Source organism: Phodopus roborovskii, unplaced genomic scaffold (genome assembly GCF_943737965.1).
Source record: "Phodopus roborovskii unplaced genomic scaffold, PHOROB, whole genome shotgun sequence".
Taxonomy (NCBI): domain Eukaryota; kingdom Metazoa; phylum Chordata; class Mammalia; order Rodentia; family Cricetidae; genus Phodopus; species Phodopus roborovskii.
The window spans coordinates 18,066,086-18,094,008 of NW_026125052.1; the positions used below are offsets into that span (position 1 = coordinate 18,066,086).

At 50.4% G+C, this 27,923-nt stretch overlaps 1 protein-coding gene across 1 annotated transcript; it reads left to right on the forward strand.

Moving 5' to 3' along the window:
* Positions 1 to 706: 706 nt before the first annotated feature.
* Positions 707 to 27,903, forward strand: Mpp3 (MAGUK p55 scaffold protein 3). Its single transcript, XM_051178482.1, has 19 exons — positions 707 to 866; positions 1,895 to 2,018; positions 2,215 to 2,333; positions 2,539 to 2,616; positions 3,882 to 3,962; positions 4,212 to 4,349; positions 6,354 to 6,435; positions 8,449 to 8,534; positions 9,905 to 9,979; positions 13,128 to 13,324; positions 16,554 to 16,618; positions 18,318 to 18,338; positions 18,854 to 18,895; positions 19,878 to 20,042; positions 20,138 to 20,218; positions 22,903 to 22,996; positions 23,303 to 23,411; positions 25,663 to 25,785; positions 27,608 to 27,903. The coding sequence occupies exons 2-19, from the start codon at positions 1,994 to 1,996 to the stop codon at positions 27,782 to 27,784; spliced, it is 1,758 nt and encodes a 585-aa protein (XP_051034439.1). The 5' UTR covers positions 707 to 866; positions 1,895 to 1,993; the 3' UTR covers positions 27,785 to 27,903.
* The last annotated feature ends 20 nt before the right edge of the window (positions 27,904 to 27,923 follow it).

A 27,923-nucleotide genomic window follows, 5' to 3' on the forward strand; every position in this document is an offset into this window, starting at 1 on the left:
GCGTGTGTATTATCTTAACCCTCACAGTAAACACTGTGCCGGTTTTGCTGGTATGTTTGAAGGGGAGGGGACACACCCACCAGTCCTCTCCTCAACCTCTAAGATCCCCAGCCTCTTGCTCATTCAGCGCTACCTTCTTACTGGTTCCGGAACACACACTTTTCAATCCCTGAGCCTCAGTTTCCTCAACTGAAGGGAGGAACTAATTTTGGTGTCTATATCAGGGGCTAATACCGTGTGATCCCAGGAGTATGTGGGGGCAGAGAGAGCACAATAGAAGCCAGCTTTTTCGGAGCTCATTCCCTCGGTGAAGCCCCTGGACACTAGTCTTTTTTCATGCAGCCCCACCCCCTCCCACCCAGGCAGAATCCAGCAGCCTTCTTCCTAGCCATACTTCTCCTCCCTCGCTCCTCCCCGTCCCCAGGGCAGCGTGCACCGATAAATCTTTCGCAGCACGCAGCATTGTTGCAGCGGGTTGGCCTGGCTGCTGCGGGGTGCCCACCCCCCACCCCCGTTCGGCTTGCTAATGTCCCAGTGCAGCCTCTCCGCCTCCATTGGCTTTGAAGCCCCAGCCTCTGGCTCAGTGCCTGGCACTTGCAGGGCGCTCAATCAATGTTTGCAAAATCGGATTCTCGGCGGAGCAGGTGTCCACCGGGAGCCGGCTGTGCGAGGGGCGGGGGCTGCTTAGGGGGCTGCGGGGCCGCGCTCCGCCCCTCCGGGCCCGCGCCGCGCCTCCGCCCGCGCGCGCTGCCCCGACCCCGCGCGCCGCGGCAGGGAGGGGCCGGCGGAGGCGGAGCCAGCGGTGGCCGAGGCTGGCGGATCCCGCGCGGCTCCAGGTCACCGATCCTAGTTCCCGGCGCGGCGAGGTAAGAAGCGCTGCGCGGCACACAAGGGACCCGGTGCGTGGCGGGAGGGGGCCCGGGGACCCGTCCCTCGCGTGCGCGACAGCCTCGCGGCTCACGGTCCCCAGCGGGTCTCAGTTCACGGCCAGCGGTCCCCTTCGCTGCTGCTCCTCGGCGCTCGCACATCCCGTCCGGCTCCTTCCCGCGCCACTCCGCATCCCTTGACACCGCCCGCCCAGTCCGCCCCCCCTCCCCGGGGTTTCTCCTCCCAAGGGTAGATGCGCTCGCGGTTTGTCCCTCAGGTTCTTTCTGAAAGCTTCTGGAGTCTGGGGGGTCGGTGTCGGGGGTGGGGGGTGGGGGCGCGGCTGGAGGCCGCTGAGTGGTGAGCCCGGCGTGGGGGCGGGGACGGGTACCATTCTTCTGGCTTTCGGTGTGACTGGTGCTCCACGCAGCGTGCTGGCTCCACGTCTGCCGAATGAATGAATCATGAGTCCTTGTCCCTCTCTGACGAGGACTTTTTTTGAGGTCCACGTGCTGCAGAGTACCTGGGGAGTGGGTCTCTTGAGATAGGGTACTTGCTTCCGGTAGAGCAGAAACTCCGCTCTTACTTCTTTATCCCCTGTCTGCCTTCAGACTGGAGGCTCCCTTTGGATTGGGGGGCTGGAGGTGGGTCGGGGAATGGGGTTCTTGTAGGCCTTAACCGGGTACTTATTGAAGGGATGTTGCAGCAGGGGACTTGAGCAAACACTCTTAGAAGGTAGCAATGGAGAGGGCAGAGCTGTGGGCAAGAACACCCTGCACAAGGCAAGGACTCTTGGCACTGCCAAGGTCAGCCTGGAAGAAGGAATCTGAGTTCCTTATTTTGGTTCAAGAGCTACGTGGGGCCCCCCATCGGTAAAATGGGAAGCATTGATGTTCAACTTCAAGGTTTTATGTATAGTCAGAAAATATAATGCTTGGCACATTGAGGGCATCCAACAAATCTCGCTCTCTGCCCACCCATCCCCCAGAAAAGTGACTGTTTTCTTGTCATTTCTTCTGTACTCACATAGGTCATAAGCAGGTCCAGGTGATGTGTGTTCATTGCTGAGTGTGACTCCTTTCCCACCCCACAAACTGCAGGGACAGCTGGGGACCTGCCAGGCATAGGCATGCCAGTGCTGTCGGAGGACTCGGGTGAGTGTCTTCAACCTCGGCTGCACCTGCCAGGCTCCCAGAATTGGGGGAGTCAAGACAAAACAAAACAGGAGCAGAGCTGTCCACCCTGCAGACCTGAGCCTCTGGGAGAACGCTCTCGGGCAGGATGGGGTTGTTGTCTGAGAGAATTCTCAAGGACAGGAAGCCTCACTTGATTTTCTTTCCTCTTGCTCAGGTTTGCATGAGACCCTGGCACTTCTGACCTCTCAGCTCAGGCCTGACTCCAACCACAGGGAGGAGATGGGCTTCTTGAGGGATGTCTTCAGCGAGAAGAGCCTCAGCTACTTGATGAAGGTGAGAGCCCCCTCGGCCTCCCTCCCCATCCCCAAGGGATGCTGTTCCCTGTGTCACCCCAGCCACTTCCCTGCCCCGTGAAGGTTTTATACTCTTCCATGTACACTGCTGTGGAGGGGACCCGGCTTGTGGCCCTAGGTGTCACCACTCTCCTGGGTGCTATATGTGGTATTCAAGGTAAAGCAGAACTCAAGTGTCTTTGCAGATTCACGAGAAACTCCGCTATTATGAGAGGCAGAGCCCGACCCCAGTCCTGCACAGTGCCATGGCCCTTGCTGAGGATGTAAGTCCCAGATTTTAATGTTTTGATTTAAAGGTGGCACACTACTCTAGGCTCAGAGAATGCTCTTGCTGGCCTTGCAACTACTATCTAGCTGGGGACATCAGAGGTTGGGACCCTGAGGATGGAGAAGGAGAAGTTGCTTCCTTTTCCTCCTTCTCATCCTCCTCTATCGTGTGTGTGTGTGTGTGTGTGTGTGTGTGAGCGAGCGTGCGCGTGCGTGTATGTGCGCGTGCATGCATGCATGCATGTGGTGCCGGGGATCAAACCCAGAGCCTTGTACGTGCTAGTCAAGTGTTGTATGGCTGAGCTGTAGTTTTAGTCTTCCCTGAGCTTTCTGGCATCAAGGAGGGCCTTGCTAGCCTTGGCTTGGACCAGGAGACATGATGATTCCTGCTGACCGTGTGTTCTGGAGCAAACCTGTTCCTTCAGCCGTGAAATGAGAGCCTTGGATCCTATCAGTAGCCCCCCACCTGTTCCTGATGATATTAGTAGGTCAGATAGTGCCTTGTGTCTAGGCTTTGGGAGGCTGCCATGAAGTCCTGAATTCAAGGGACTCCCTGCTGACTAGCTCTGGCATCTTGACTCCTTAGGGACCTTAGTTCTTGTGGGTTTTGGTTTAGCTGTCTGGGTTTTTGACATAGACTTCTATATAGATCACTTAATATCAAGCTCGTTAGCTGGGCTGTTTCCTAGAGGATGGCCATGTGGGGGATGGCATAGTCTGTGACATACGCTGTGCCTGGCTCCTCTACAGTATGATCATTTGGAGTGGGTTACATTCCCAGGCTCTGCATTGCCAACTTTGCCACTAGCTCTGTGACCTTAAACAAGTCACTCAACCTCTTAGCCCCAGTGTCCTTGTCCACGAGACAGCCTAGTGTCAAGGGTACAGACTGTCTTGCTGGATGAGACTGGGTTTAAATGCTGGCTATGCCACTGTGAGCCATGTGATCCTTGGCAAGATTTGTAATCTTGGTCTCAAGATTCTCATCTGTTCATGGCATCTGGTTTGTTGAGAGGACCCATATAAAGCAACGGTGTATAGTAGGTTTACCATCTGCACATGTGTACTTCTGGTACCTGGTTTGATTTCTCCAGATCCTCTACCAGTCCTGGAGTGGCAGATCTGACGTATTTCTGGGTGATGCAGTCATTATCCCTGAGAGGAACCTTGTTTCTGAGGCCCAGGGAAGAGGGCTTTCCCCATGGGGATTCCAGCAGGCTCCTGCAGGGGCACCCCAGCCTCCTGTCTCATTCTCTTACAGGTGATGGAGGAGCTCCAGGCCACCTCTGTGCACAGTGATGAGAGGGAGCTGCTGCAGCTGCTGTCCACCCCCCACCTCAGGGTAGTCACGCTGCAGTCCCTGCACACCCACACAGCTGGTCTCCTGGGACGGGAGGTGGTGGGGGGGAAGAGTGCTGGGTCCTGAGATGGAGAGGAGGAGGTTTCTATGTGTAGGATCCTAAGTGATGCCCTGAGGAGGGCGGCGTTTCTTAGGCAAAGGATCTGAGCTCCTTTCTGCTCCTGCCCAGCCAAGGACACCCTACCCCTGTGAGGGCATAGTACCAGCCCTTTTCCCTGGCTTTCCTGGCAGGCTGTGCTCATGGTCCACGACACAGTTGCCCAGAAGAACTTTGATCCTGTTCTGCCTCCTCTGCCCGATAATATCGACGAGGATTTTGAGGAGGAATCAGTGAAGATTGTTCGTTTGGTGAAGAATAAGGAACCCTTGGTATGTACAGGCTTCTCCTGCATTCCTCTGTATCTTACCCCCATCCTGGAAAACCAGGAAGGCGTCCTTCTGGATTCACAGTGAATGTCAGCCACTTTGCCAGGATGACTGCTCTTCTCTGTAGTACCTTTGCGTGCAGGACACTCCTTTTCCTGAGTGGATAGGACTCCCCCCAAATTCAGCTAAGCCATTTTTTTTTTGCAGTACGCAACCTGCACAGCTGTGTAGGGTGACGGCGGTCACCATACTCAGAAACAAAAGTTAAGAGGCACAGTCCAAGGGCCAAATGTAGCCTACAGCTTAACTTTGTTGTGGTTTTAAAGCAAGGTCATGCTTACCCATTTGTCATGAGAAGTTGAGTAACGACGGCCGAGATCCGAGCCTCCCCTCAAAGCCTTAGATACATGTACTCCATTCTTTACAGTCTGCTGACCCAGCTCTGAATACCCAGGCAGTGTGGGCGCAGCCATACTCTCCTGGAGGCTGACAGATAAGCCCTGTTTTTGCCCTTGCTTTCAGCAGTGATGGACTGGGCAAAGAGGCGAGTTTGTTTAGCAGATGGAAGGAAGTGGTGGGTGCCCAGAGAGCTTAGTACTTGCCTCAGGGAACTGTGGAGCTGGCAGTGTCTGGTTCCAATTTTCCCAGCTGACCTGTGATGGGTGAGCCATGCCTCCCAATGGATGAAGATGTCCCTGTGGCTTCTGCTTCCTCACCTGTGCCGTGGAGTTGGCCCACATCTCCTGTGCACCCTCAGTGCTGGGGGTGGAGGTGGTTCAGAGAGGGATATGTGATATGCAGTGATGAGGACTTTGCAGGTCAGAGGACAATGGGCCTCAGGAGGTGTAGTTAGTGGACAGCCTCTGTAGTCAGCAGAATCCACCGTCTCTGCTTCTCATGATGGCAGGAACACTGTAACGACAAATGTGTTCATGGATAGCCAGTCACAAATTATGGATATTTATTGGATACTTACTGTTTTACCTGTCACATGCGTTTCCTTGTGGGAACCTTGCAATAACCCTAGAGGAGGCAGGCTCAGAGAGCACAGGAGCGTCCTTGGTGAGGCTACATGATTTCTAGTCGATGGTCGAGCTGGCTGTCTGGGTTTCGCCTCCCCACCCACCTGCATCACTGTGCTGACAAGGGCCTCTTACCTGGTACAGGAAATTAAGAGCTCATTAGTGCCTTTTTTTATCCCAGAAATCATCTCTTTGTGTTTCATGGGCCAAATCCTGGTTCTGATGCTCTGGCAGGGGCATAATTGGTTCCTGTTGGCAACGACAGAAGGCCCAGGAATGCTGGGATTGGGTTGAGAATTTGCTAGCACATATTGTCCTCATTATTAACTGCCTTTGCAAGTGACAAGGGCTGTGATGAGGCAGAGAAAACACTGAGGTTGGCATCATCAAAAGCTCCTCCTTTTATGAGGGTGACTTTGAAGATCCTTAGCATCTCTGATACCCAGTCCTGCATGTCTTATTTATTAATATAACATTTTAAATTGTATTTATTTGTTTTGTACATGTGTGTACAGAGATCAGAGGGCAACTTATAGGAGTTGATTCTCCTTCAGCTTTGTGGGCCCTGGGGATTGAAGTCAGGCATGGTGGGAGATACCTTTGTCAGCTGAGCCATCTCACGGGGCTCTATTTAATTATTATTCTTTTTGAGACTCACAAAAACTCAGGCTGACTTCCAACTCATTGTGTAGCTGAGGGTGACCTTGAACTCTTAATTCTCCGTTCTCCACCTCCCGAGTGCTTAGATTGCAGGCGTATGCCACCACAACCAACTCAGGAGGCCTAGTCCCTTGTGCAGAATGGATCATTGTGCTTTGTAAGCTGCAGTGTGGCACTGTCCTCATTTCCTGGTCTTAGGGTGTCCTCAGCCTTGAGAAGGTCCCCGCTGATCCTCCTTCCCAGGGTGGCAGAGGGAGGAATGGAGGGAACGGTATCGTTGAGGCTGCTTTGCTAGAGAGCCTGTCTGTCCATGTCTCTCATTCAGGGTGCCACTATCCGAAGAGACGAGCACTCAGGGGCTGTAGTGGTGGCCAGGATCATGCGAGGGGGTGCGGCAGATCGGAGCGGTGAGTGGAGCCTGTGGGGTGGTGAGATGCCAGCCTGGGTGAGATGGTGGCTCTGTGGCCCCACCTCCAGGGTAACCTCTGCGGGGTTTGCTTCGCTTTGGGGATTATGGATGGAATTCTCAAGGTACCAAGGTCAATAGGAATTTAATTGAAGCCTAATAGGCTTGGAGTTCTCATGGGTGATCAGGAAAGGGCTCTGGCGTTTGGTGTGGGCAGAGATTATAAGGCTGAAGTTTGGAGATGGGGATTCCTGGCTGGGGTGGGGATGGTGATGGTCCTTGCCTCTTCCAGTAGCCCCATCGCCCTGTGAAACTGCTGTGGACAGGACTGTGTTCATGACCCAGATTAGGCTAGTTGAAACAGGTTGACAGTCATCAGTACAGGGGAAATCTGTTAAGCAGGCTTCTCAGTGTAGGGGACATTACCTCCCAGGTCTGGAAAACTGACTGGAGAATTCTAGGCCTCACTTCCAAACACAGGCCCCTGGGCATATTGATAACATGTAGGCTCTGATTCAGAAATCTGCATTCCTAATGATGGTGACTGCTGCTGCTGGACCAGTGTTCTCTCAGAGCAATGAAGAGAGGCCAAATGATGTCAGGACAGTTGTCATTAACGTACTGGCTACGGGCTGTGTGTGTTGGCACTTGTGCCTGTAGTCTCAGCTTCTTGGGCAGTTCAGAAGGGACGACCCCTTGCATACAAGAGATCAAGACCAGCCTGGGCTACATAACAAAAGCCTGTCAAAGTAAATAAGTCAATAAATAAAGATAGGTTGAGTGAACGGCTAAGTTGGTAGTAACTGGCTTGTCCAGAATGCATGAAGCCTTGGGTTCCATCTTCAACACTGCATAAAACACCTGTAATCCCAGAACTCAGTAGGTGGAGGCAGGGGAATCAGAAATTCAAGGTAATTCTCTGCTGCAGAGTGTCATCTTAGATTGCCTGTCTCAAGATAGATAGATACATAGCTAAACAGATACATGGATGATACACAGATAGATTCAAAGATATATACACAGATAGACAGATGATAAGTAGGTAGATACAGAGATAGATATATAAATGGATGGGTAGTTAGAAACATAGATAAATGATACACAGGTATATTATAGGTACGTAGGTAGACACATGGATACATACATAGATAAGTACTGATGCCTTTAAGTTTCCTCATTAAACATATACTTAGAATGTGTCTGCAGTTACGGAAGATAAAGAGTTAATGATACTTTTAAGAAAGCAGAGATGGTGAATGAGGAGAGCACTCAGTTGGTAAAGTACTTGTCACTCAAGCATGAAGCCCTGAGTTTGGTTCCCAGAACCTGTGTAGAAACCTGAATGTAGCTGTGTACTGTTATAATCACGGCACTGGAAGGAGCTGAATTGGTGACCCTGGGTCCCAGGGAAAGCATCCGTTTTAAAGAACAAGATGGGTGGTGCCTGAGGGGGGATAACATTGTCCTCTGGACTCTACGTGCATGTGTACACAAGGATCCACACACCTGTATACTTAAACACACATGCATGCGTGCACGCATGCGCGCGCACACACACACACACACACACACACACACACACACACACACACAATCTCTGTTTTTGTTTTTTGTGACAGGGCTTCTCTGTGTAGCCTTGGCTGTCCTGGAACTTGTTCTGTAGACCAGGCTGGCCTCGAACTCAGATCCACCTGCCTTTGTCTCTGTCTTTCAAGTGGTGAGACTAACGGCGTGTGCCACCACCATCTATGAAGCTTGTTATACTGAAGTGCCTGTGCATGTGTGCATACTAGCTCTGTTACTTCTTAGCAGTGTGCCTGGATCTCAAGAGTGCCTTGTACACGGTGACCTTCCCAGAGAATGGTTTGAATCTGATGCTGAGTATGTGTCACTCTGCCCCATCTTTAATCCTGAATATACCCTGTAGTGGTTTCCCTAGTGCCCAGAGGCACAAAGCCCAGCGTCAGCGCCATAATTTTAGTGCTGAGCTAACCTCCATCCCTGTGTCTCCTAGGTCTGGTCCACGTTGGTGATGAACTCCGAGAGGTGAATGGGATTGCAGTCTTGCACAAGCGTCCGGATGAGATCAGCCAGATTCTGGTCTGTGTGGCATGTCTGCTGGGTGAAGGGGGGGGGTGCCTTCAGCTTCCCTGCCTCTACTTCCCTGTTGTGTGAGACAAAATGGTTTCCAGTTCCCCACTCCCAGTGCCTCTCTCTTAGCTCCTCTCTTCAGCATAGCCTTTCTCTCCATCCCAGCTCCTCAGTCTGAGAAACTTCCAAGGCTCGGGTTTCTCCTAGTCCAGCTGACTCTCAGCCTCCTTTGTGCTAACATAGGGACAGAGAGGGCTTTTCAACTTATGCCTGGGTATTATTAGCATAGAAGAAGGGTCTATAGTACTTTATAGCAGTGAGAAGATTTGGGGGATGTAAACAATGTCTGTTCTGGGGCAGATGAGGCAAAATGGCAACTGTAGAAAACGCCCCTGCAGCTATGACAGGCTCATCCTTGGGTACCCTCCACTGGCTTAGCTAACTTCTGATGGTTGTTGGGGTGGGACAACCAAGATCAGCGACAGAGACAAGACTGACCTTCAGCTCCTCCCCCCCCCCCCCTTGTTGGAGACAGCACGTGTAGTTGGCCCTTGGTCTCTATGTGAACATCATGGGCTCCTGGTGTGGACGCTGAACTCCTCATGTGTAGAGTGAACTTCTCCGACCTGGGTGGTAACCCTGTCCTTCCTCCTGGGCTCTGAGACTGAGGTGCAGGTCTCTGAAGGAAAGGGTACCTTCTAGAAAGGTGAGAGTGGCCCAAGATCGGCTCCCTGTGGGGGAATAGGACCAAGGAAGGAAGTCCTAATCAGGCAAGACCTAGGATAATATGACTCAAGTGGATTTTTAAAAATAGCCCAAGAGAGACTGGAGAGATGGCTCAGGGTTAAGAGTAGTGGTGCTCTTCCAGAGGATCAGGTTCAATTCCCAGCACCCATATAGCTGCTCATAACCATCTCTAACTCCAGTGCCAGGGGATCTGATGCTCTCTTCTGACCTCCACAGGCACCAGACATGCAAAAGGTGTATAGACATCCATGCACACAAAACACTCATATATGTTAAAAATAAATCAAAATTTAAAATAGTCCATGGAACATCAAGTGGTCTTGGGACCACTGAGGTCTGGAGCTTTGGGGAGCTGGAGTTCATTGCATGCCTTTTCTTGAGTCCTCATTAAAATCTCCAGTCTCTCTGTTCCATGGAAAGGCAGTGTATTCATTTCCTTACTTGCTCCAGCCCTGGCAGTCCATATCAGCCGTCACAGGCAGGTACTTGGTTCTTAATCGCAAATTCTGCCAGGGCAGAGGAGTGGAAGCTGCCAGGCTGCCTTGCATTCTGAACACCCACCTAGGAAGTGAGATGAGCTCGCGGAGCATTGGATCTCGAAAGCCATTGGCCTGTGTTCCCTCTCCCTTCAGGCTCAATCTCAGGGATCCATCACCCTCAAGATCATCCCTGCCACCCAGGAGGAAGACCGCTTCAAAGAGAGCAAGGTATGGAAGGTGGGCTCCCTGGGGCTTGCTCTCCTGGGGAAGGGTGGGCCTTCTGAACCCTGCCAGCGTGTGCATCAGGCCCTAGTAACCTCTTTCCAGCCAAGGACTTTAATAGTCCTAAGTGACTCATTGTACCCTGCTGTTTGGAAGCAGGATTTTGCGTGGTGTGCTAACAAAAGGCAAGCTTACTGTAATTGAAGTAGAAAATCTGGGCCATGGAGAGAAGGTGCTTAGGAACTGGATTCTGGACCAGTGAAGTAGCTGTCATTAGCTTAGTTGTTGGCTGGGCCTCCTTTTATTCATGACCTCTCTGCTGGGTTCTTTGCCAGAGGGGTTTTTACTGTCGAAGGGCTGTGATTCTCTGCTGTGTGGCAAGTGGTTCTGGAAGAGTGTGTATCCTGAGAGACTTTCCAGAAGGCATTTCAGATTGGGTGCCGGGGTTGGAGGGAGGTAAAGATGGTTAGAGTTTCAAAGACAAGGGTCAGTTCAAGACATCTGTTAAATAAGGTGGGGAGCATGCTTGGGGTGAATCTGGTAAAAAGGTGGCAGTGTGGTTGGGCTTGCAGGTCAGGCGGGAGGGGCATTGCTGGGGATGTGGGGTCAGCTGTGAAGGACTCTGCACAATTCTTGCCTAGTTTGGATGCTTCTGTAAGCTGACCCTGGTTTAAGGGTTTGAAGGCAAACAGCTTATTTGGTGGGACATGACCCGGGGCTACATGGGTAGGGAGGTGAGGGGAAGGGCAAGCAGTACCACTGGACAGCTTGCTACCCAGAAGTCACCACCCACTGTGGGTGCCTGGAGCTTAATCCTGCAGGGCTTTTGGGATCAGAACATGCATGTTGTTCTTCCCAGCCAAGAGCTGGAGAGATGTGTACACAACTCCCACCAGGCAGTGGGGATTTGTTCTTTGTAGTCCAGACCACTAGATTAGAGACAAGCAAACTAGCAGCCACAGGAAGTAAGTCCTGAGGCAAAGGGGTGCAGGTGCACCCTGAAGTCATCCAGCATGCACTAAAGTGGTACAACTCTGGAGATGGGAGAACAGCCCAGAGCCCAAGAGACAGCCCCATCGTGGTAAGAAGGCCTGTTTATTGGGTGGAGGTGAGGGGGTGGTGAATGCATCACAGCACACACATGGAAATCAGATGAGAGCTTGCAGGGGTCAGTTTGCTCCTTTCATAATGTGGGGTTCGGGGATTGAACTCAGGTCATCAGATTTGACCGCAAGTAACTTTACCTGCCGAGTCAGCTCGCCAGCCTTGGTGAGAGATTAAGGGCATTCTGACCACAGGGGTGTTTAGACAGCTCGCTAGGCAGTCCAAGCTCTCTGGGCAGCTGTTTTTAACCTTCCTAATGCAGTGGACCTTTAATAATTTTCCTTGTGCTGTGGTGAACTCCAACCATAAAGTTATTTTGTTGCTACTTTGTAACTATAATTTTATTTTGCTACTGTTATGAATTGTACTGTAAATATCTGATATGCAGTCCCCAAAGGGTCCAGACACCTAGTTGAGGACAGCTGCCTTGGAGGAAGGGGGAGTGGGTGGAGGCTAGAGGCAGGGAGGCACAGAAAGACGCTATTTGGAAGCCCAGGTGGGAGGCTATTAAGAATGGCAAAGGCTGTCAAAGAGGGTGTCTATTTGATTCCATAATGAACTTGGACTTGAAGTTCTTGGACGTGAGGCAGAAGGGGGAACAGAATGAGTTTTCATCTGTGGGTGGAAGGAAGCAGGCCAACCCCAACCTTGCCACCCTGTTCTGAGCGCAGGGTAGAAAGCCCAGAACAGCCTCGGGCCCAGCAGAGGTGTCCAGGCTTTATTGATGAAGGACAGATGTTAGGAACAGCTGGTGACCTCACTGACCTCTTGTCTTGTAACCCAGTGAAGGAACAACCTTTGCATGGTGCTTTCTTCCTAGGGCCCTTGGATTAAATCCCAGGGCATAAATGATATGTGGGACCATAGCATCCTGTGTGTGGGCTTGATACAGGAAAACAATGTGGTACCCTGTTCCTTAGCCCTGTTCTCTTAAATCTTCTTTTGTGACCCACTACTCCACCTGGATAGCCACTCGCTGCACTATAGTGTCTGTATTTGCATGAGGGTGTCTGGCCCTACCTCAGAGGCCCAGGGAAGAAAGTTCTTATTGCTGTCTACCTTAATCTTTTTTTTTTTTTTTTTTTTTTTTGCATATGAGGGAATCTCAGATGGTCTGAAGATGACCCCTGGTCTCTGTATTTTTTTTATTTGCCACTGTAATAATGGGACCTACATAGTCTAGAACTAGAGTACTTGAGATACGTTTGTAGCACTGAGTGACGAGAGCAAAGAGGTGTGAGGTAGCTCTGTGTCCTGTTCCACCTTCCCCGAGAGGAGACTTGGCCAAGTGCATGGCAGGCAGGGTAAGGCGGGGCTGATGAAACTGTGGGTACCAGTTACAGACTTGGGAAGTGAGGATAAAGTCGACCACATAGATTTTATTGACATTTGGGCTCCTTCCTTCTGAGGACCGCTAGGGTCCTTGCATAGATGGCGCCTGACTTCACCAGGAGCAGTTGTAGTAAAAGTGACAATGGTTAGGTTACAAATTGGACATGTGTTTGCTCTCGTCTCCAGGGTTCCTTGTTGCTTAGTGTGGCTGTGGGCCTTGTCTGTACATTTTCTTTTTCTTTTTTTAGTGTGTGCGGGCGTGCGTGAGTGCGTGCGTGCGTGTGTGTGACAGTGTATACATGGAGGCCAAAAGGCAACTTGTAGGGGTTAGTTTTCTCCAATGGAGGAGACTGGGGGATCGAACTCAGGTTGTCAGGCTTGTATATGAAGTGCCTATACCCACTGGACCCGTGTTTTCTGACCCTCTTTGTTTGGTTTTGGTGTTGGTGTTGCTAGGGATGGAGGCAGTGTTTCATATATACTAGACGAGCAGGCTGTACCACTGAGCCATTCCCCAGCCACTCATTTTCCAATTACCTATGGATTTCTTGACTCCGCTATCCAAAATGGATGAATAACACCAAGAAACAAAAGTGCAGGGTGTTTCTAACCAGCTTTCTACTCTCAAGACCACTTGTGTTTTCTAGCTATGAATGGCCACTGCCATTATGCCCCCCTTATATAGACTGGCCTCCTCACTGCAGCCCTTGCCGTTCAGGTGTTCATGCGTGCCCTCTTCCACTATGACCCTCGGGAGGACCGTGCCATCCCCTGCCAGGAGGCAGGCTTGCCCTTCCAGCGGAGGCAGGTCCTGGAGGTTGTGAGCCAAGATGACCCCACCTGGTGGCAGGCCAAGAGAGTGGGAGACGCCAACCTTCGAGCTGGCCTCATTCCCTCTAAGCAGTTCCAGGAAAGGTAGGTTTGGGATGTTGTCATGGTGTGGCTGGCGGTCCAGGTACATGGAAACTCCCTGAGTCCTTGTCACCTCAGGAGGAGACTGGGGGATCCCGCTGAGAAAAATAGCAATTACTCTTTGTGTCTGTTCTGGTCCTATAGCCAGTGGAGATAAACATTTACTTTTCTTTTTAACTATTGGGAATCAAATCCAGGACCTAGGTAGGTACACGCTCTACCCCTGAGCTCCAGTCCTAGCTTTCTATTTTACTTTTCTGTTTTGAGACAGGGTCTCATTAAGTTACTCAGGCTGGCCTCGAACTCATTGTTAGTCCAGGATAGCCTTGACTTGCAATCCTTCTGCTTAAGCCTCCCTACAGGACCAGCTAGACATTTGAACTGAGTTAATGTAAACAGCTGTCCCTTGGTATACTCTGGAATTGCTTTTAGAACCTTCTGGATGCCAAAATCAGTAGGTGCAACAGAATGGTGTTGCATTTGCATATGGCCCCTCCAACCCCCACATCCTCTTGGTGCTATGACTCTTCTCTGGGTGATATCAGATGCCACGTAGGAGCGGCTTGATTAAGACTCTTGTTTGAATGCTTGGTCCCCAGTTGGTGGAACAGTCTGGGAAGGATTAGGAGGCGTGGCCTTGTTAGAATGGTGGGCTGTGAGGTGTGAAAAGCCCACACCATTCCCGGATAGTTTTTCTCTGCCTTGTGCTTGTGCCCTCAGCGCCGCACCTGCCTGCCTCCATGCTCCCCACCAGGATGGTCATAAACTCTAACCCTCTGGAACTGTGAACCCTCGGTCATGGCACCTTATCACAGCGATAAAGTAACTAAGACAACTATTCGGTATAAGTGCAGTGTGACAGGTTGGCATGCTGTATTGTGTAGGAGCAATGGGAAGGGAGTAAGTGTACAGCCAGTACAGGCACAGGTTGAGTCTACAGATGCAGAGCTCATGAACACAGGGCCAGTGGGATCTTACAATATGAACTAACGGAAAGTGGACTGAGAAACAGTCACAAGGGGACTAGGAAGATAAAATTGCCCAGAGTCTTCCCTGTGTCCAAAGAACACAATTTATTTCCCACCTGTGTGTAACGAGTACGGTTTTTCTGCCTGCCACAGCTGGTCTTGTCCCGCTGCCACGCCGCCAGCCGCCCGGTCCCAAATAACACACAGAGACTCTGTATTTGATACAATGCTGTTGGCCCGGTTACTTGTTTCTTATCGGCTAGCTCTGCCTTAATTATTAACCCATTTCTGCTGATCTATGTATTTTCACATGGCCTTCTCTTACCGGGGGAGGCGGCTGGCGTCCAGCTCTCTCCTGACTCTCCATCTTGACTCCTCCTTACTACTTCCTATTTCCTCCTTGTCTCCTAGTCCCTCCTATCTTCCTTTCCTATTGGCCAACAGTGCTTTATTATTAACCAGTATGAGAAACATATATACATAATGGCATCTTCTATCACCTGTGCACACAGAATTTCCTCTTTTTTTAAACTTGAGTTTTTGACATCAACATTTCCCATGTTAACATATTCTTCACTCATACGTAGTCTTAATGGTTATATAATATTTCGTTAGGAATGTGCACTTGATCTTGAGCTGTGTTTATTAGCATCAGGTTGGCTTTTTAAAATTATTTAATATGTATGTTTGTGCCTGGATGTTTGTTATGCATACCATATGTGTGCAGTATCTGGGGATGTGGACATCGGAAGGGAGCCTTGGATCTTCTATAGAACTGGAGTTACTAGCTGTTGTGATTTGCTATGTGGGTGCTAGGAATCAAACCTGGCTTCTCTGCAAGAGCAGCAAATGCTCTTAACCGCTGAGCCATCTTTCTAGCCCCTTTGCCATTTTTATTCATTTATTATTGTTGCTGTTGTTATTGTTGCTGTTAGTATTAGTAATGTTGCTTTGAGGCTGGGTCTTGCTCTGTAGTACAGGCTGACCTTAAACTCATGGCAATCCTTCTGTCTCAGCCTCTTGAGAGCGGGGATTACCAGTGCAAGCCGGCATACCTGCCTGGCACTTGTGTCAGGCCCCTTAACCTCCACTGTGAACCCTTGCTCTGTCCTGAAGGAACTCACAGTGCAGAGGAAAAACCAGGCCTTCTTCCTGTGTGTAAAGGTGACTGGTGTGAGGGACATTTTCTTTGTCTGGATATGCCTGGAAGGCTTCACAGGGGGAGGGTCATACCTGAGCATGTCTTACTTCCCTGTGGCTGCCCCCTAAAGTGGCTGCAGTTTTTCTCTGTTGCAGGTTGCTGTAGCGGTCGTGTGCACAGAAGGGTTTGCAGGTCTCACTGTCTTAGAGGAGGGAGAGCACTTGTACCTCTCTGCCATTATTTTTAGTGTGTGTGTGTGTGTGTACCTGTGCACTTGCCTGTGCATGTGTGGAGGCTGGGGTTAATACCCAGTGTCTTCCTCCATTGCTCTGCACTAATGTTTTTGAAGCAGGGTCCCTGAACCTGTCCCACTGATGTGGCTAGTCTTGATGGCCAGTGAGCCTCAGGGACCCCCGGCTTCTGTCTCCCCAGAACTGGCATTACAGGTGTGCATCCCAGCATCCAGCTGTTGTCTTGTTGTTTCTCTAAATTGTAGGTGCTGAGGATCAAACTCAGTCCCTCATGCTTGCATGGTGGGCACCTTACCATCGCTCTCCCCAGACTCTTGCCTCTGTTTGAAATGCGGAATCTGGATGCTGCAAGAGCCCCGGGGTGATGTTTGCACCAGGGAGGCGGGGATGACTGCATGTCCCACAACCATATTGGATACTGCAGGGGAAGGCCATGCTCTGCAATGGTATATGTGGGGGATGTGACATCAGTGTCACTTCTGACCCATAGCTCTCCCTGAGAGCTCTGCTGGTTTCCATTTTCCTCAGAGATGGGGAGACAGGACAGGCGTGGTGGCAGGAACCTCCCTGTCTCAAGAGTTAGCATGGTAGCATAACGAGCAATGGTGACTGGGGACAGCAGCCAGCATTCCTTCATGAAGCTGTCTTGGGGGCCAGGAGACTCACCTTTCTCCTTGTCATAAACCAGCCAGCTCTGTGAAGTGTCCCCTTTCCCTCACCCCCACCCAGAATTCACCATGAAGCAGGAGGTCCTTGACGTGCCCAGGTGTGCACAGCCGTGGGATTCAGGCCTCAGTTTTTCCAAGTTCCTAGAAGACTCCCGTCAGCTAGTCCTCTGATCCAGTTGATGATGGTCACTTGTGTCCCTGCAGGCGGCTGAGCTACCGGAGAACCACTGGCACCCTGCCAAGCCCCCAGAGCTTCAGGAAGCCCCCCTGTGAGTAGACTGGCAGAGGTGGGGTGCGGGAGGGGCCGAAGGATCTGGCACCGAGTTAGAGGGAGGGGCATCGGAGGCCCTGTCTGAGCCTGCAGGCCTCCAGAGGAAAGAGACTGTGGGAAGAAGCATGGGGAGGGGAGGGCGACCGGCCTAGAGAGGAACTTCTATATTGGGATCCATGGATACCACTGGGGGCATGTTAACACGTTCCAAGCTGGTATGCAAGCCTCTGGGGGTGTCTGTGTTTGGAAGAGTGCCAAGCTCTCCTTAGCTTCCTAAGGAACACTTTGAACTTGAACAGTAAAATTTGCTGATATGGAATGGGAATCTGGGGTGTTCATGAATGGCCTTATGCACCGTGGGATAGCTAGAATGCACCCCAATTGTTAAAGTGCTTAAAACGTTATGATTTTTGTGACTTAAAAAAAAAAAACGCAATTGGTCGGTCGTTGGTGGCACACACCTTTAATCCCAGGACTCGGGAGGCAGAGGCAGGTGGATGTCTGTGAGTTAGTTCCAGGCCAGCCTGGACCACAGAGTGAGTTCCAGGACAGGCTCCAAAGCAATACAGAGGAACCCTGTCTCAAACAAATAAACAACAACAACAGCAACAACAACAAAAAACCAAAACAACAACAAAAATCCACAAAAACAAAACCTCAAGTGTGTGGTTCACTAGTGTGAACTCCTAGATATTTTGTCTCAATGTCATTCCAATGCATCTACCCTCCTGTATGGTCCAGGACAGTGTGGCCCAGAGAAACCAAGAGGCCGGATACCCTTGCTAAGTATTCTTTCACCTCTGTGATAGCATTGGGAGGCTCAAACAGAGAATGCTCATTAGATTTGAATTTGGGATAGACACAAAGTGCTTCCCAGTGCATCCCATAGAAGCATGCTAAGAAATTCTCTGTTGTTGAGACAGCTTTAGCTTGTTGGTCGGTGTTTACTGGATAGTTTCCGTGTGCCTTACCTTGAAAACAGCCTTGCCTACCACCTTGCAATTTTGAATTTTTTTTTTTTTAAAAAACTATTGCTTGGTAGTGCCAGGACCAACCCCAGGGCCTCAGACACACAAGGCAGGCACTCTACTGCTGAGCCATTCCCTCTCCCTTGCCTTAGGTTGCAGTAGCCCTGTGAAGTGGGTGGGATGGCAACCTCATTCTCCAGATGGAAACATGGAGGCTCATTAGGTTCCGTGTTGGGTTTTAGAGGTCTTGGGGGCAGGTTTCAGAGAGTCCGTCATAGAGAGGGGTTCTCCCAAAATCTACACTCTATTGCTGGTGGTTCCTAACTTGAGTTCAGGCACCTGGATTTTCCAAACAGGTCTTAAACTCCAGAAAATGCTGGGGGTGGGGTGGGGCAGGGTCTTTTCCCACTGTGGGACCTCGGAAGAAGTCATTCCACCAGCCATTGCCAATGGCTATGTTTCCAGGCAGGTGAGGAGGCTGCTGAATAGGTCAGCCAGGCGGCCACTTCTACTGGCCACGCACTAGCTTTCTGAGGCTGCTAATGGGCCACAAGAAGACTGATTAGCAGGGCTGGGGTTTAATAACGCACCACATAGGCTTGTTGGAGCAAGGAAACGGGACAGATGGAGATCTCCCCAGGCTGCCGAGGCTATAGCTGCCTCCCAGCTGCAGGGCTTCCTGGTTCCCTGCACTAATGCTGTCCCATCTGTCTTTTATGCAAACTGCAGATGATCAGCCTTGTGACAAAGGTAGGCCTGGTGTTTGCCCCCCATGCCCATGAATGAGGCCCCTCTTCTGTGGAGCATCTGGGGCTGAGGGGGCTGGTTTTCCTCCTCACGCCTGGGTGTCTGTGCCCAGATGTGTTGGGTGGGAACAGGCTTCAAAGCCTTAGGACCCCTCCCCATGTGCCTGGCATTAAAGGGTGATGCTGTGACCCCAGTGCTAGCTAAGAGCCCAAGAAACAGGAAGGCAATGGGGTGAGGCCTCCCATCTTATTCCTGTGTCCCATGTGGAACTCACAGGCTAGGAGGGGGCTTCTGGCCCTGAATCCTCACCTAGGGCTGGAAAAGTTATTGGGGCCCATTATGCATGGAGAACAGAGTGGAAACAGAAGATCTGGTTCCAAGGCCAGCAAGAGATAGACTTCTCTAGAGCTTCCCCTGATCACCATCCCAGAGGGCTGTGCCTGGCTGCCTAGGGGCTGGGTCCCTGTGGCCTTGAGGATGTGTCCAGTGTGAATCACCCCTCTCTGTTTGGTTTCCAGAGACCTGTGATTATGAAGGGTCCCTCAAAGGACACTATGTGGGTGAGTAGCAGGCTCTCCCCTGGCAACCCTCCCAGCTCATGCACAGGCCCAGGCTCCAGAACCTGAGATCCCAGCCCCAGGAATCTGTCAAGGTCTGCTGAGCCTGGGGTACCCTTAACTCATTGCAAAGAGTCAACCAGCAGAAGGTGGTGTCCACTCAGGCCCACCCAGGTCCTGCCCAGCTTCGGAGCTGGAGAGCGACACAGCGCCCCTTGTTGACACTAATTTTATCTTCACTGTGGTAATGGGAGTTTATTGAGTGTGAATGTCACCACCACACACAGTGATGGGACTTTTGTTTTTCCCCTCCAAGGTCATAGAAGACAGACAAATGTCTCCCAGTGTTTATTTAGATGTGATTTCAAACTCGCACAATTAGACAAGAGACCTCCTGGACGCTGTACACCAGGCCTGAGGATTTTTAACTCTCCAGTATTTTTCTAATTTCCTTTTCTGTCGCCTGTCACATGAGAGTTAATGTACACATCCTGTCCCTTTATCCCTACGCACTTCAGTCTGTATTTCCTAAGGACAAGGACATCCTGTGACATGACTTCAGGATAGCGATCAAATCTTGGACATTTCCTTTGCATACAATTCTATTGTCTTATACGCAGTTATTAAAATGTCACCAGTTGTCCCAATAATGTCCTTCATTTCCTCTGGTCTGGGATTCAATCTAGAACCATCCACTTCTTTTGCACATCCAAGTTCCCATTTTACAGATAAGGAGATTGAGGCTCAAAGAGATGAAGAGACTTATTAACCGAAGATCAGTCACATGCCAAGGAAAACAGTGACCTTGAACCCCAATCTTCAAGTATAGGGGCCACCCTTTCTTCATATCAGCATACTTTCTGCAGTGACCATCCAGGGCAGCCAGGCATCCAGCCCTGCCTCCATGCCCAGCTCCCTGGAGCAGGTCCTTATTGGGGGAATCCCAGAACCAATGCCCTCCCTTGTCCTTTTGCTCTTCCCCAAGCTGGTCTTCGGAGAAGCTTCCGGCTAGGTTGCAGGGAGAGACTGGGTGGCTCACAGGAGGCAAAGGTGTCTGCAGGAGCCGAGTCTCAGGAGCTGCTGACCTACGAGGAGGTGGCCAGGTACCAACAGCAGCCTGGGGAGCGGCCCCGTCTGGTGGTTCTGATTGGTAGGTGACATCCTGAGTTTCCAGGTGGGCTGGCTCCTCAGGAGTGGTGGGGAAGGAGTTCTGTAGGGACTGACTCAACCTTCCCTTTGTTCCAGGGTCTCTGGGAGCCCAAGTCCATGAGCTGAAGCAAAGGATGGTGGCTGAGGACCCCCAGCACTTTGGTGTTGCTGTTCCACGTAAGAGGGCTTGAGTGTGTGCGCGTGCATGTGTGCGTGTGTATGTGCATGCCCGTGAGTGTTTTCCAGGGACTGAATTCTTCACGCTCATCTTTTTTGGTACTTTGAGTGTGAGAGTCCACCAGACATTGTCTGGTGTATGCATATTGTGGGACGTAGGAATGGTGAGGAGAGTCTCATTCTCAGAGACATCTAGGGCACCACTTGCCTAGTGTCTGGCCGAGGAGGGCAGTGAGTCCGAAACACAGTGGTCATGAAGCCACATAACTGGTGAGGTGGCAGGTCCTGCCAAGGACTCCGCTGAGGGGGGAGGTATTGCTGTAGCTGAATGCTAGCTAGCTTGGCTCGGTGGCTGGGCACACTCCTGAGTATTGTCAATGGTTCTAATCCCCAAAGCAGTGGGATGCCAAGACCCACAAGGTGTGGAGGAGGAGAGGAGAATGAGAGCCAGGTACTAAGCCCTTCCATGTAGAAACTTGGCTGCCCCCTACCAGTACCCCAGAGAAGAGGTACTATAATAACCATACTGAGGAGGAAGGCCTCAAGGCTCAGGGAGGTTAAGTAACTAGCTCAGCATCACACAGCAGGAAAGGGGGTGGAGCTAGGCTGGGGCCCAGGCAGATGATCGATCCTAGGTCATTCCTAAGTGGATGGAAACATGGCTGCTTCCCATGCTCCCCCATGCCCCATCTCTCTCACTGTGTGCCTTTCCTCAGTCTCTGACCCTCTGGCCCTGAAGGAATGCAGTGCCATGGAGAGAGGATGTTGTGGGGCAGGAACGATCTTTTCCAGAATGTTCTGGGGAAGGGCAGCTACAGAGACTTTCTTAGAACACATTGCTTTTCCTTATCCGGGGCCAAAAGCCTAGCCAGTGGCCATTGGAATCATCTTCTAGAGCCTTGTCCAAAGAGGAAGAGACTTAGGGGAGGTGGCAGAGCTGTGGAGGCCACTCTGGAAGCACAGTTTTGAGGACTTCTGGAGGGCCCAGCCTTTTAGGTCTTAGGTGGATGAAGCAGGATGGCAGGATTTGCTCTCTCACACACACACTTCTGTCCCCGAGAGGCCTGTACTCAGAATTCAGGCCTGCCTATTTCCAGGCACCCACAGCAAGGTGAAGTCAGGGAATGCTTCCCAGAGGTGGGGACTTTAATGTTAAATGTTTAAGTATAGATAGAAGTCTTCCAGGCAGAGAAGAAAGGAAGCGTTTACTATACAGAGGGAGCAGCGTGTTCGAAGGGTTGGCAGTGTGACCCAGGGCGGCTATGCTAAAGACTGGGAATATTAGTGTGGACATAGAGGCAGGAGAGGAAGCTGCGTTGGAGCTTGGGCAGATCACGAGGGACTCCTGGGGGCCTGAAGATGTTTAGCATCGAATCAGCAGGTGAAAGTCTGAAGAAATCGGCAGATAAAAGAAGAAAATGGCGTGGGAAAGGACTCAGCAGCCCTCTGGGGGACTGGCCTGATGCCACATGGAAACAGGGTATCCTAGGGGTGGCTTCAAGGCTAGATAACTCTGTCTTCCAAATTCCTGTGTCTTCTGGGCAAAGTTATGTGTTGCCCCTCATGTACCCTCTCATTTTGTGAAGATTTGATTGACCCAGAGTTCCATCATGGATATCAGTAGGGATGCTGCATTTTAGAAGTGAGCTGGTGCTGCTGAAACCCATCCAGGTGGTGTAGGGGCTGCCTGTCTGCACGGCTCCTTTTCTCTCTCAGAATGAGAACTGTTTAAGGATCGATCAGACAGCCCAGGCCTGGGGTGGTGGCTTAGCAGGGAGAGTGCTTACCCGGAAAGTGCGAGCACCTGAGTTTGGTTCCCAGAGTTCATATAAAAAGTGGGTGAGATGACCTTTACTGATAGTCCCCATGCTGGGGAGGTGGAGACAGGCACATTCCTGGTGCCCACTGGCCAGCTGAATTGGCCACTTCCAGAGACCCTGTCTCCAAAAATCATCCCAAAGGAAGACATCTAGAGAATGACATCTGAGGTTGACCTCTGTCCACACATGCTGGTACATAAGCTTACACATGCCCCTGTATTCTCACACACACACACACACACACACACACACACACACACACACACACTCACACGCGCAGCTTAAAGCAGGGTCAAATGTATTTGTGCCCATTTGCTTTCAGATGAGAAAATCTAAACTAAAAGGTTTAACTGGGGACTTTTCAGAGAAGGGAGCCTAGCAGAGTGGCAGGAACCTGTGCTTGGCACAGAACTATGAGGTCCCTGGCTCTGAGAGGCATGGTGATAACTGTCTCTGGGCTTTGGGTTCCTCTGCTACAAGATAATATTCTTTGGGGTCTGAGATGAGGCTCAGTTGGTAGAGAGCTTGTCTAGCATGCCTGAAGCTCTGGGTTCAGTCCCCAACACTGCATCACCTATGTGTGATGGTGCACATGTGTGACTTCAGCACTTGGAAGGTGGAGGCAGGAGGACCAGAAGTTCAGGTCATCCTCAGCTGCATAGTAAGTTTGAGGCCAGACTGGGATGCATGAGAGCCTGTCTTTAAAAGGAGGGGAGCCTCTTTTGCCTGTTTCGGAGCTTGTACCATTTGAGGACACTTGATGAACAGAAGTGGCTGATTTGTGCTGAGGTCAATGATGAGCTCTGGGGCAAGGGCATAGGCTTGCTGTTCTTCTTGGCCCAGAAATTCTTCTTTCTTTAAAAGACACCACCAGGCCCCGGAAGAGCCATGAGAAAGAAGGGGTGGAGTATCACTTCGTCTCCAAGCAAGCGTTCGAGGCTGACTTACATCACAACAAGTGCGTTTGTTGCTTCATGAACCAGTGGGCCCTTTGCTAACCGTGTGTCTCTGTGACCGTCCAGTTCAATTTTGTATCAGTATTTGACCCCATGGGTGGGCTTTTGGAAGGATAAGAGAAGCAGGAACTGGGAGAGATATATTGGAAAGCCCACTCTTTGTGTGTGTGTGAGAGAGAGAGAGAGAGAGAGAGAGAGAAAGAGAGAGAGAGAGAGAGAGAGAGAGAGAGAGAGAGAGAGAGAGAGAGAGAGAGAGAAGGGCTGAGGTTGCTCAGAAACTGAAATCTTCCTCTTTGATGGTGTTTTAGGTTCCTGGAGCATGGTGAATATAAGGAGAATCTCTATGGGACCAGCCTGGAGGCCATTCAGGCTGTTATGGCCAAAAACAAAGTTTGCTTGGTGGATGTAGAACCAGAAGTGAGTTCCTGGGCCATTGGCAGCTGTCCATTCTATACAACACAGATCAGTCTAAGGAAGCTTTAGCTCAGAGCACGGGTGTGAGGAATGCTGGGTCCTCTCCTTGAGAGTTGGATGAAATCTTTATAGCCCCAAGTATGCCCTGTTATTCTTAAGTCCAGGATTAATTTGAGGGGCCCCAGGGACCCTCTGAGTAGGCCAGATATCCAGGACAGTAACCCCTGCATGGAGCAAATCATGTGAAAGACTGGCAAGCTATGGTGGCACATGCCTGTAGTCCCACTGCTGGGGAGGCTGAGGCTCTCTGGTCTTCCAGAGGACCCAAGTTCAGTTCCTAGAACCCATGTCAAGTGACTTACAACAATCTGCAACTCCAGTTCTAAGGGGATCTGACGCCCTCTCTGGACCCTTCTGGCATTGCACTCTCATATGAACACACACACACACACACACACACACGTGCTCCAGAGCACAGGCACACACACAGGCATGCACACACAATAGTTTAAGTCCCTGGCTTTATTTGGCCAATTGTAACAGGACAGAAAATCATTAGGCCACACTGTTGCTGCTCTCCTATGCCAGTCTCCTGCCTCTGCAACTGGAACACGTATATGTAATGAAGGGGAGGCCCTGAGGGACGGGTTGGGGAGCAGCCTGATCTTCACAGAGCTTCAAAGCCTTTTCCATTTCCCAACAGCTGGAGATCTGCAGGCTCTGCAGGCGTCTGGCATCTTCTTAACCTTGTCTTTCAGAAAAACTCCCTTGCTTTGAACTCAGCACAAGGATTTTTCTTCCTACTACAGGAGCAGAGTTTTTGATGTTATGGTATAAACTGTGAGCTTTATTTTACCTGAGTTGGCTTGAAACATATTTTCCAAAAGCACATTTTGCCAGGGAACACCTCTCTTATTTGTACTCACCGTGAGTTGGTGGTTGAATGTCTAGAGGCTGGAGAGATGGCTCAGCAGCTGCTTTTACAGACGGCCAAAGTCCAGTTCCCAATTTTCACAGAGGGTGGCTCATAGCTGCCTGTAATTTCAGCTCCAGGGTACCCATCACCCTCCTTGGGCTTCCTTGGGTACCTGTACTCATATGCAGGTGTGAGTGTGTGTTCACTTCTCAGCACCATATAGTAGCTCACAAACTGTAACTCCAATTCTAGGAGATCCAACCCCATCTTCAGGCCTCCACACATAGGCAAAACATTCATCTACATAAAAATAAATCTTTTTAAAACTATCAGTATACAAATGTCAGAGATTTGTTTTAAATCTTTATTTTTATGTGTATGAGTGTTTTGTCTGCCTATATGTATGTGTGCTACTTGTATACAGTGCCTGAGGAGGCCAGAAGGGGTCATTGGATCCTTTGGAACTGGAGTTACAGACAATTGTGAGCCACCATGAGGGTACTGGGAATCGAAACTGGGTCCTCTGGAAGATCAGGCCAGTCAGTGCTTTAAAAAGTTCTGAGTTATCTCTCCAGGTTCTGCAGATTTTCTTTTCTTTCCTTTTCTCTTCTTTTCCTTTCTTTCCTTGAGACTTCCCTGTGCACAGGGAAACTCTGCACGGCCCTGGCTGTCCTGGCTTTGTAGACCAGGTTGGTCCAGAGCTCAGAGATTCTCCTGTCTCTGCTGGGATTAAAGGCATGTGCCACCATGCACAGCCTCTCAAATATTTTTTAAAACGTGATTTTACTGATTTTTGTGTGTATGCAGATGTGCATAGAAATTCAATATCAGTGTTTACAGATAGAGGCATTTACCCAGTGCAAGAGGCACACTCTGTTAGCAGAGTGATTTGCATGTAGGAAAGCAAACATCTGTTCTTGTTTCAGGTGACCCCACAGGTCAGCACTTCATTTACTTTGCAAACCTTTGCTTCTTTGAATATCAGAAGGTGGCCTGTGGGACGGCCCAGTCACACGACATGTATGGTGGATGACTAAAATGTATGCAGGCTGAGCGGAGTGCCCTTGGCAGAATCAAAAGATCCCAAGGAGGCTGAATGAGATGGAGGGTCTGAGCTGTGCTCTGGACTTCTCAGTTCTCCTCAAGTAGCCTGTCTGGCCAAGAGGGGTTCAGTGTCAAAGTGAAGGGTGAGAGAAAGTGGCCAATCTACCCAGTAAAGTCCATTGTCTTGGGACTGATCATCAGGGTCTAGCCATTGAGGACAGAAGCCCAGGAGGACTGAGCTTTAGGAATGCGGGTGTTGCAAAATGCATATAATTTTCTGGAACTTGGTTCTAGGCACTAAGACACCTGAGGACCCCTGAGTTTAAGCCCTATGTTATATTTGTGAAGCCCGAAATTCAGGAGAAGAGGAAGACGCCGCCTGTGTCCCCAGACTCTGAGGACCCAGCAGTTTCACTTGTAAGTTTAAAGTTCATCATTTTTCCTGTGAGGGGATGGGCTGCACCTAGCTGACTATGGCCACTCCGAGAAAGAGGGTCAGAGGCCATAGCTTCTGCACAAGGCGGTCTTTCCTTTTATAAGGCTAACAAAAGATGGTCATGTAGCCAGAAGGTTCAAGACGGGTAGGGACCATGCCTTCCAATCCAGGCAGGATGTCTGCCTGGACTCCCTACCCTCTGCAACCTCATGTCAACATCCTCCCCTAAAGGAAAGCTGATAGCCATCAGGGGCCCGATGTGAGCGTGACAGACCACACTTGGCTGTTGGATTTCTGAATCAACCCCAAGTTTTCAATGTGTGTATTGAGTGTGTATGCAGAGGTCATGTGTGTAGGGTGTGTGCATGTACACACGCGTGAGTATGGAGTTCAGAGGTCATATTTAGGTGTCTTTCCTCAGGAGTTGTCAGCTTGGTTTCATTTGTTTTGTTCTATGAGTGTGTGTGTGTCTGTGTGTCTGTGTGTCTGTGTGTCCATGTGATACAACTGAAATTCCAATTTCTAGGGACTCTGCACGAAGCACCATCAGGTTGGGTAAGGCAGAGTTTTTGTGTGGATTTTAATGCTAAGTGTTGGAAAAGAAATGAGCCTTAGGAAACAGGGAATTTGAGCAGAGTTGTCAAGCATTTACTAATTATTCTTTATCAATAATAATAGGAGTCAGATATCAGGGTAAGAACCTCTGAAAGATCAGAGAAACAGGGGAGCAGCCACCAGTGACCTCTTTCCTGTTCCTCCATCCGAAAGGCTGAGATCCCCTCTAAGCCCTGCCTTACTACTTCCTGTCTCCTATCTGTCCTCAGCCCTTCAAGACCTCCATGGTCAATTTTGGTCAGCTAGTGGCTGCCTCCGCCCTCTGACTCCAGGCAAGCTTTATTGTCAGAATATGATCAAAATATCACAAAACAGAGTTGTCCCAAGGTTCCCTTAAGTCATTTTTCCTTCTCTATCCTGCCAATTCGGCCCTGATGTAAAACAGTTGGTGGCTCCTTATGAAAAGTCAACACAGAGGATGCTTAGAACTGTGTGTGTGTGTGTCGGGGGGGGGGGGGCGTGTAGAGGCCAGAGGTTAATGTTGGGTATCTTCCTCTCTCACTTCACCTTATTTTTGAGGCAGGAGCTTGCCATTTTACCTAGGCTGGGCTGGCCAGCAAGCCCCTGGGATTCACCTATCTCTGCTTTACCCTGTGCCTCAGTGTTGGGGTTATAAATGCACACCCCCACAGCTTTTACATGATACTTGGGATCTGAACTTGGGTCCTCATCCTTGCATGGCAGACCCTTTACCTAATGAGCCATCTTCTCAGCCCCTCTATTTTGTGTGTGTGATGTTAAGGATCAGTCCTCAGGCCTCACATACATTAGGCAAGTGCTCTGCCACTAGTCAATACACCTCTACTTTTTGGAGACAGTGTCTTGCTTTGTAGCCCAGGTTGGATTTGAACTCATGACCCTCTAGCCTCCTAAGTGCTGGGATTACTGGTGTGTACCACCACATCCAGCTTCACACCATATGGTGCTGACATGTGCACAGGTATAACCAGGCACCCTGAAACAATGCTTCTCAGTTCAGAGGTCCTCAGGGAACATTTTGTCAGTGAATGGTTGTGTCTGCTGCCATTAATTTCCTTCGCTGTGATAGGCTGTTACTACACTCCACTCTTATGCTCACAGTTAATCTACAGGACACAGACATCCATTCAGCATATTAAATAAAGCCCGGTCCTGACCGGGGAGCATCCCCCCACCCCCCCAGATCCTATACTGTCTCTTTCCTTGCAGGATGAGCAGCAGCAAGAAATGGCCGCCTCTGCCACCTTCATTGATCAGCACTATGGACACCTGATAGACACTGTGCTTGTGAGGGGGGACCTGCAGGGCATCTGCAGCCAGCTCAGAGCTGTCGTAGAGAAGCTGAGCAAGGACACTTACTGGGTACCCATCAGCTGGGTGAGGTAACTGCATCTCATAGCATCCAGTCTGGAGGGACCTCGAAGACCATATTGTCCAGCCTCCCTCGTGTATTGTCAAGGAATCGCAAGTGTGGAGTGGGGCAGGATTTCCCTCAAACCGTCGTCGCCGAGTGTTAGTGGGAAGC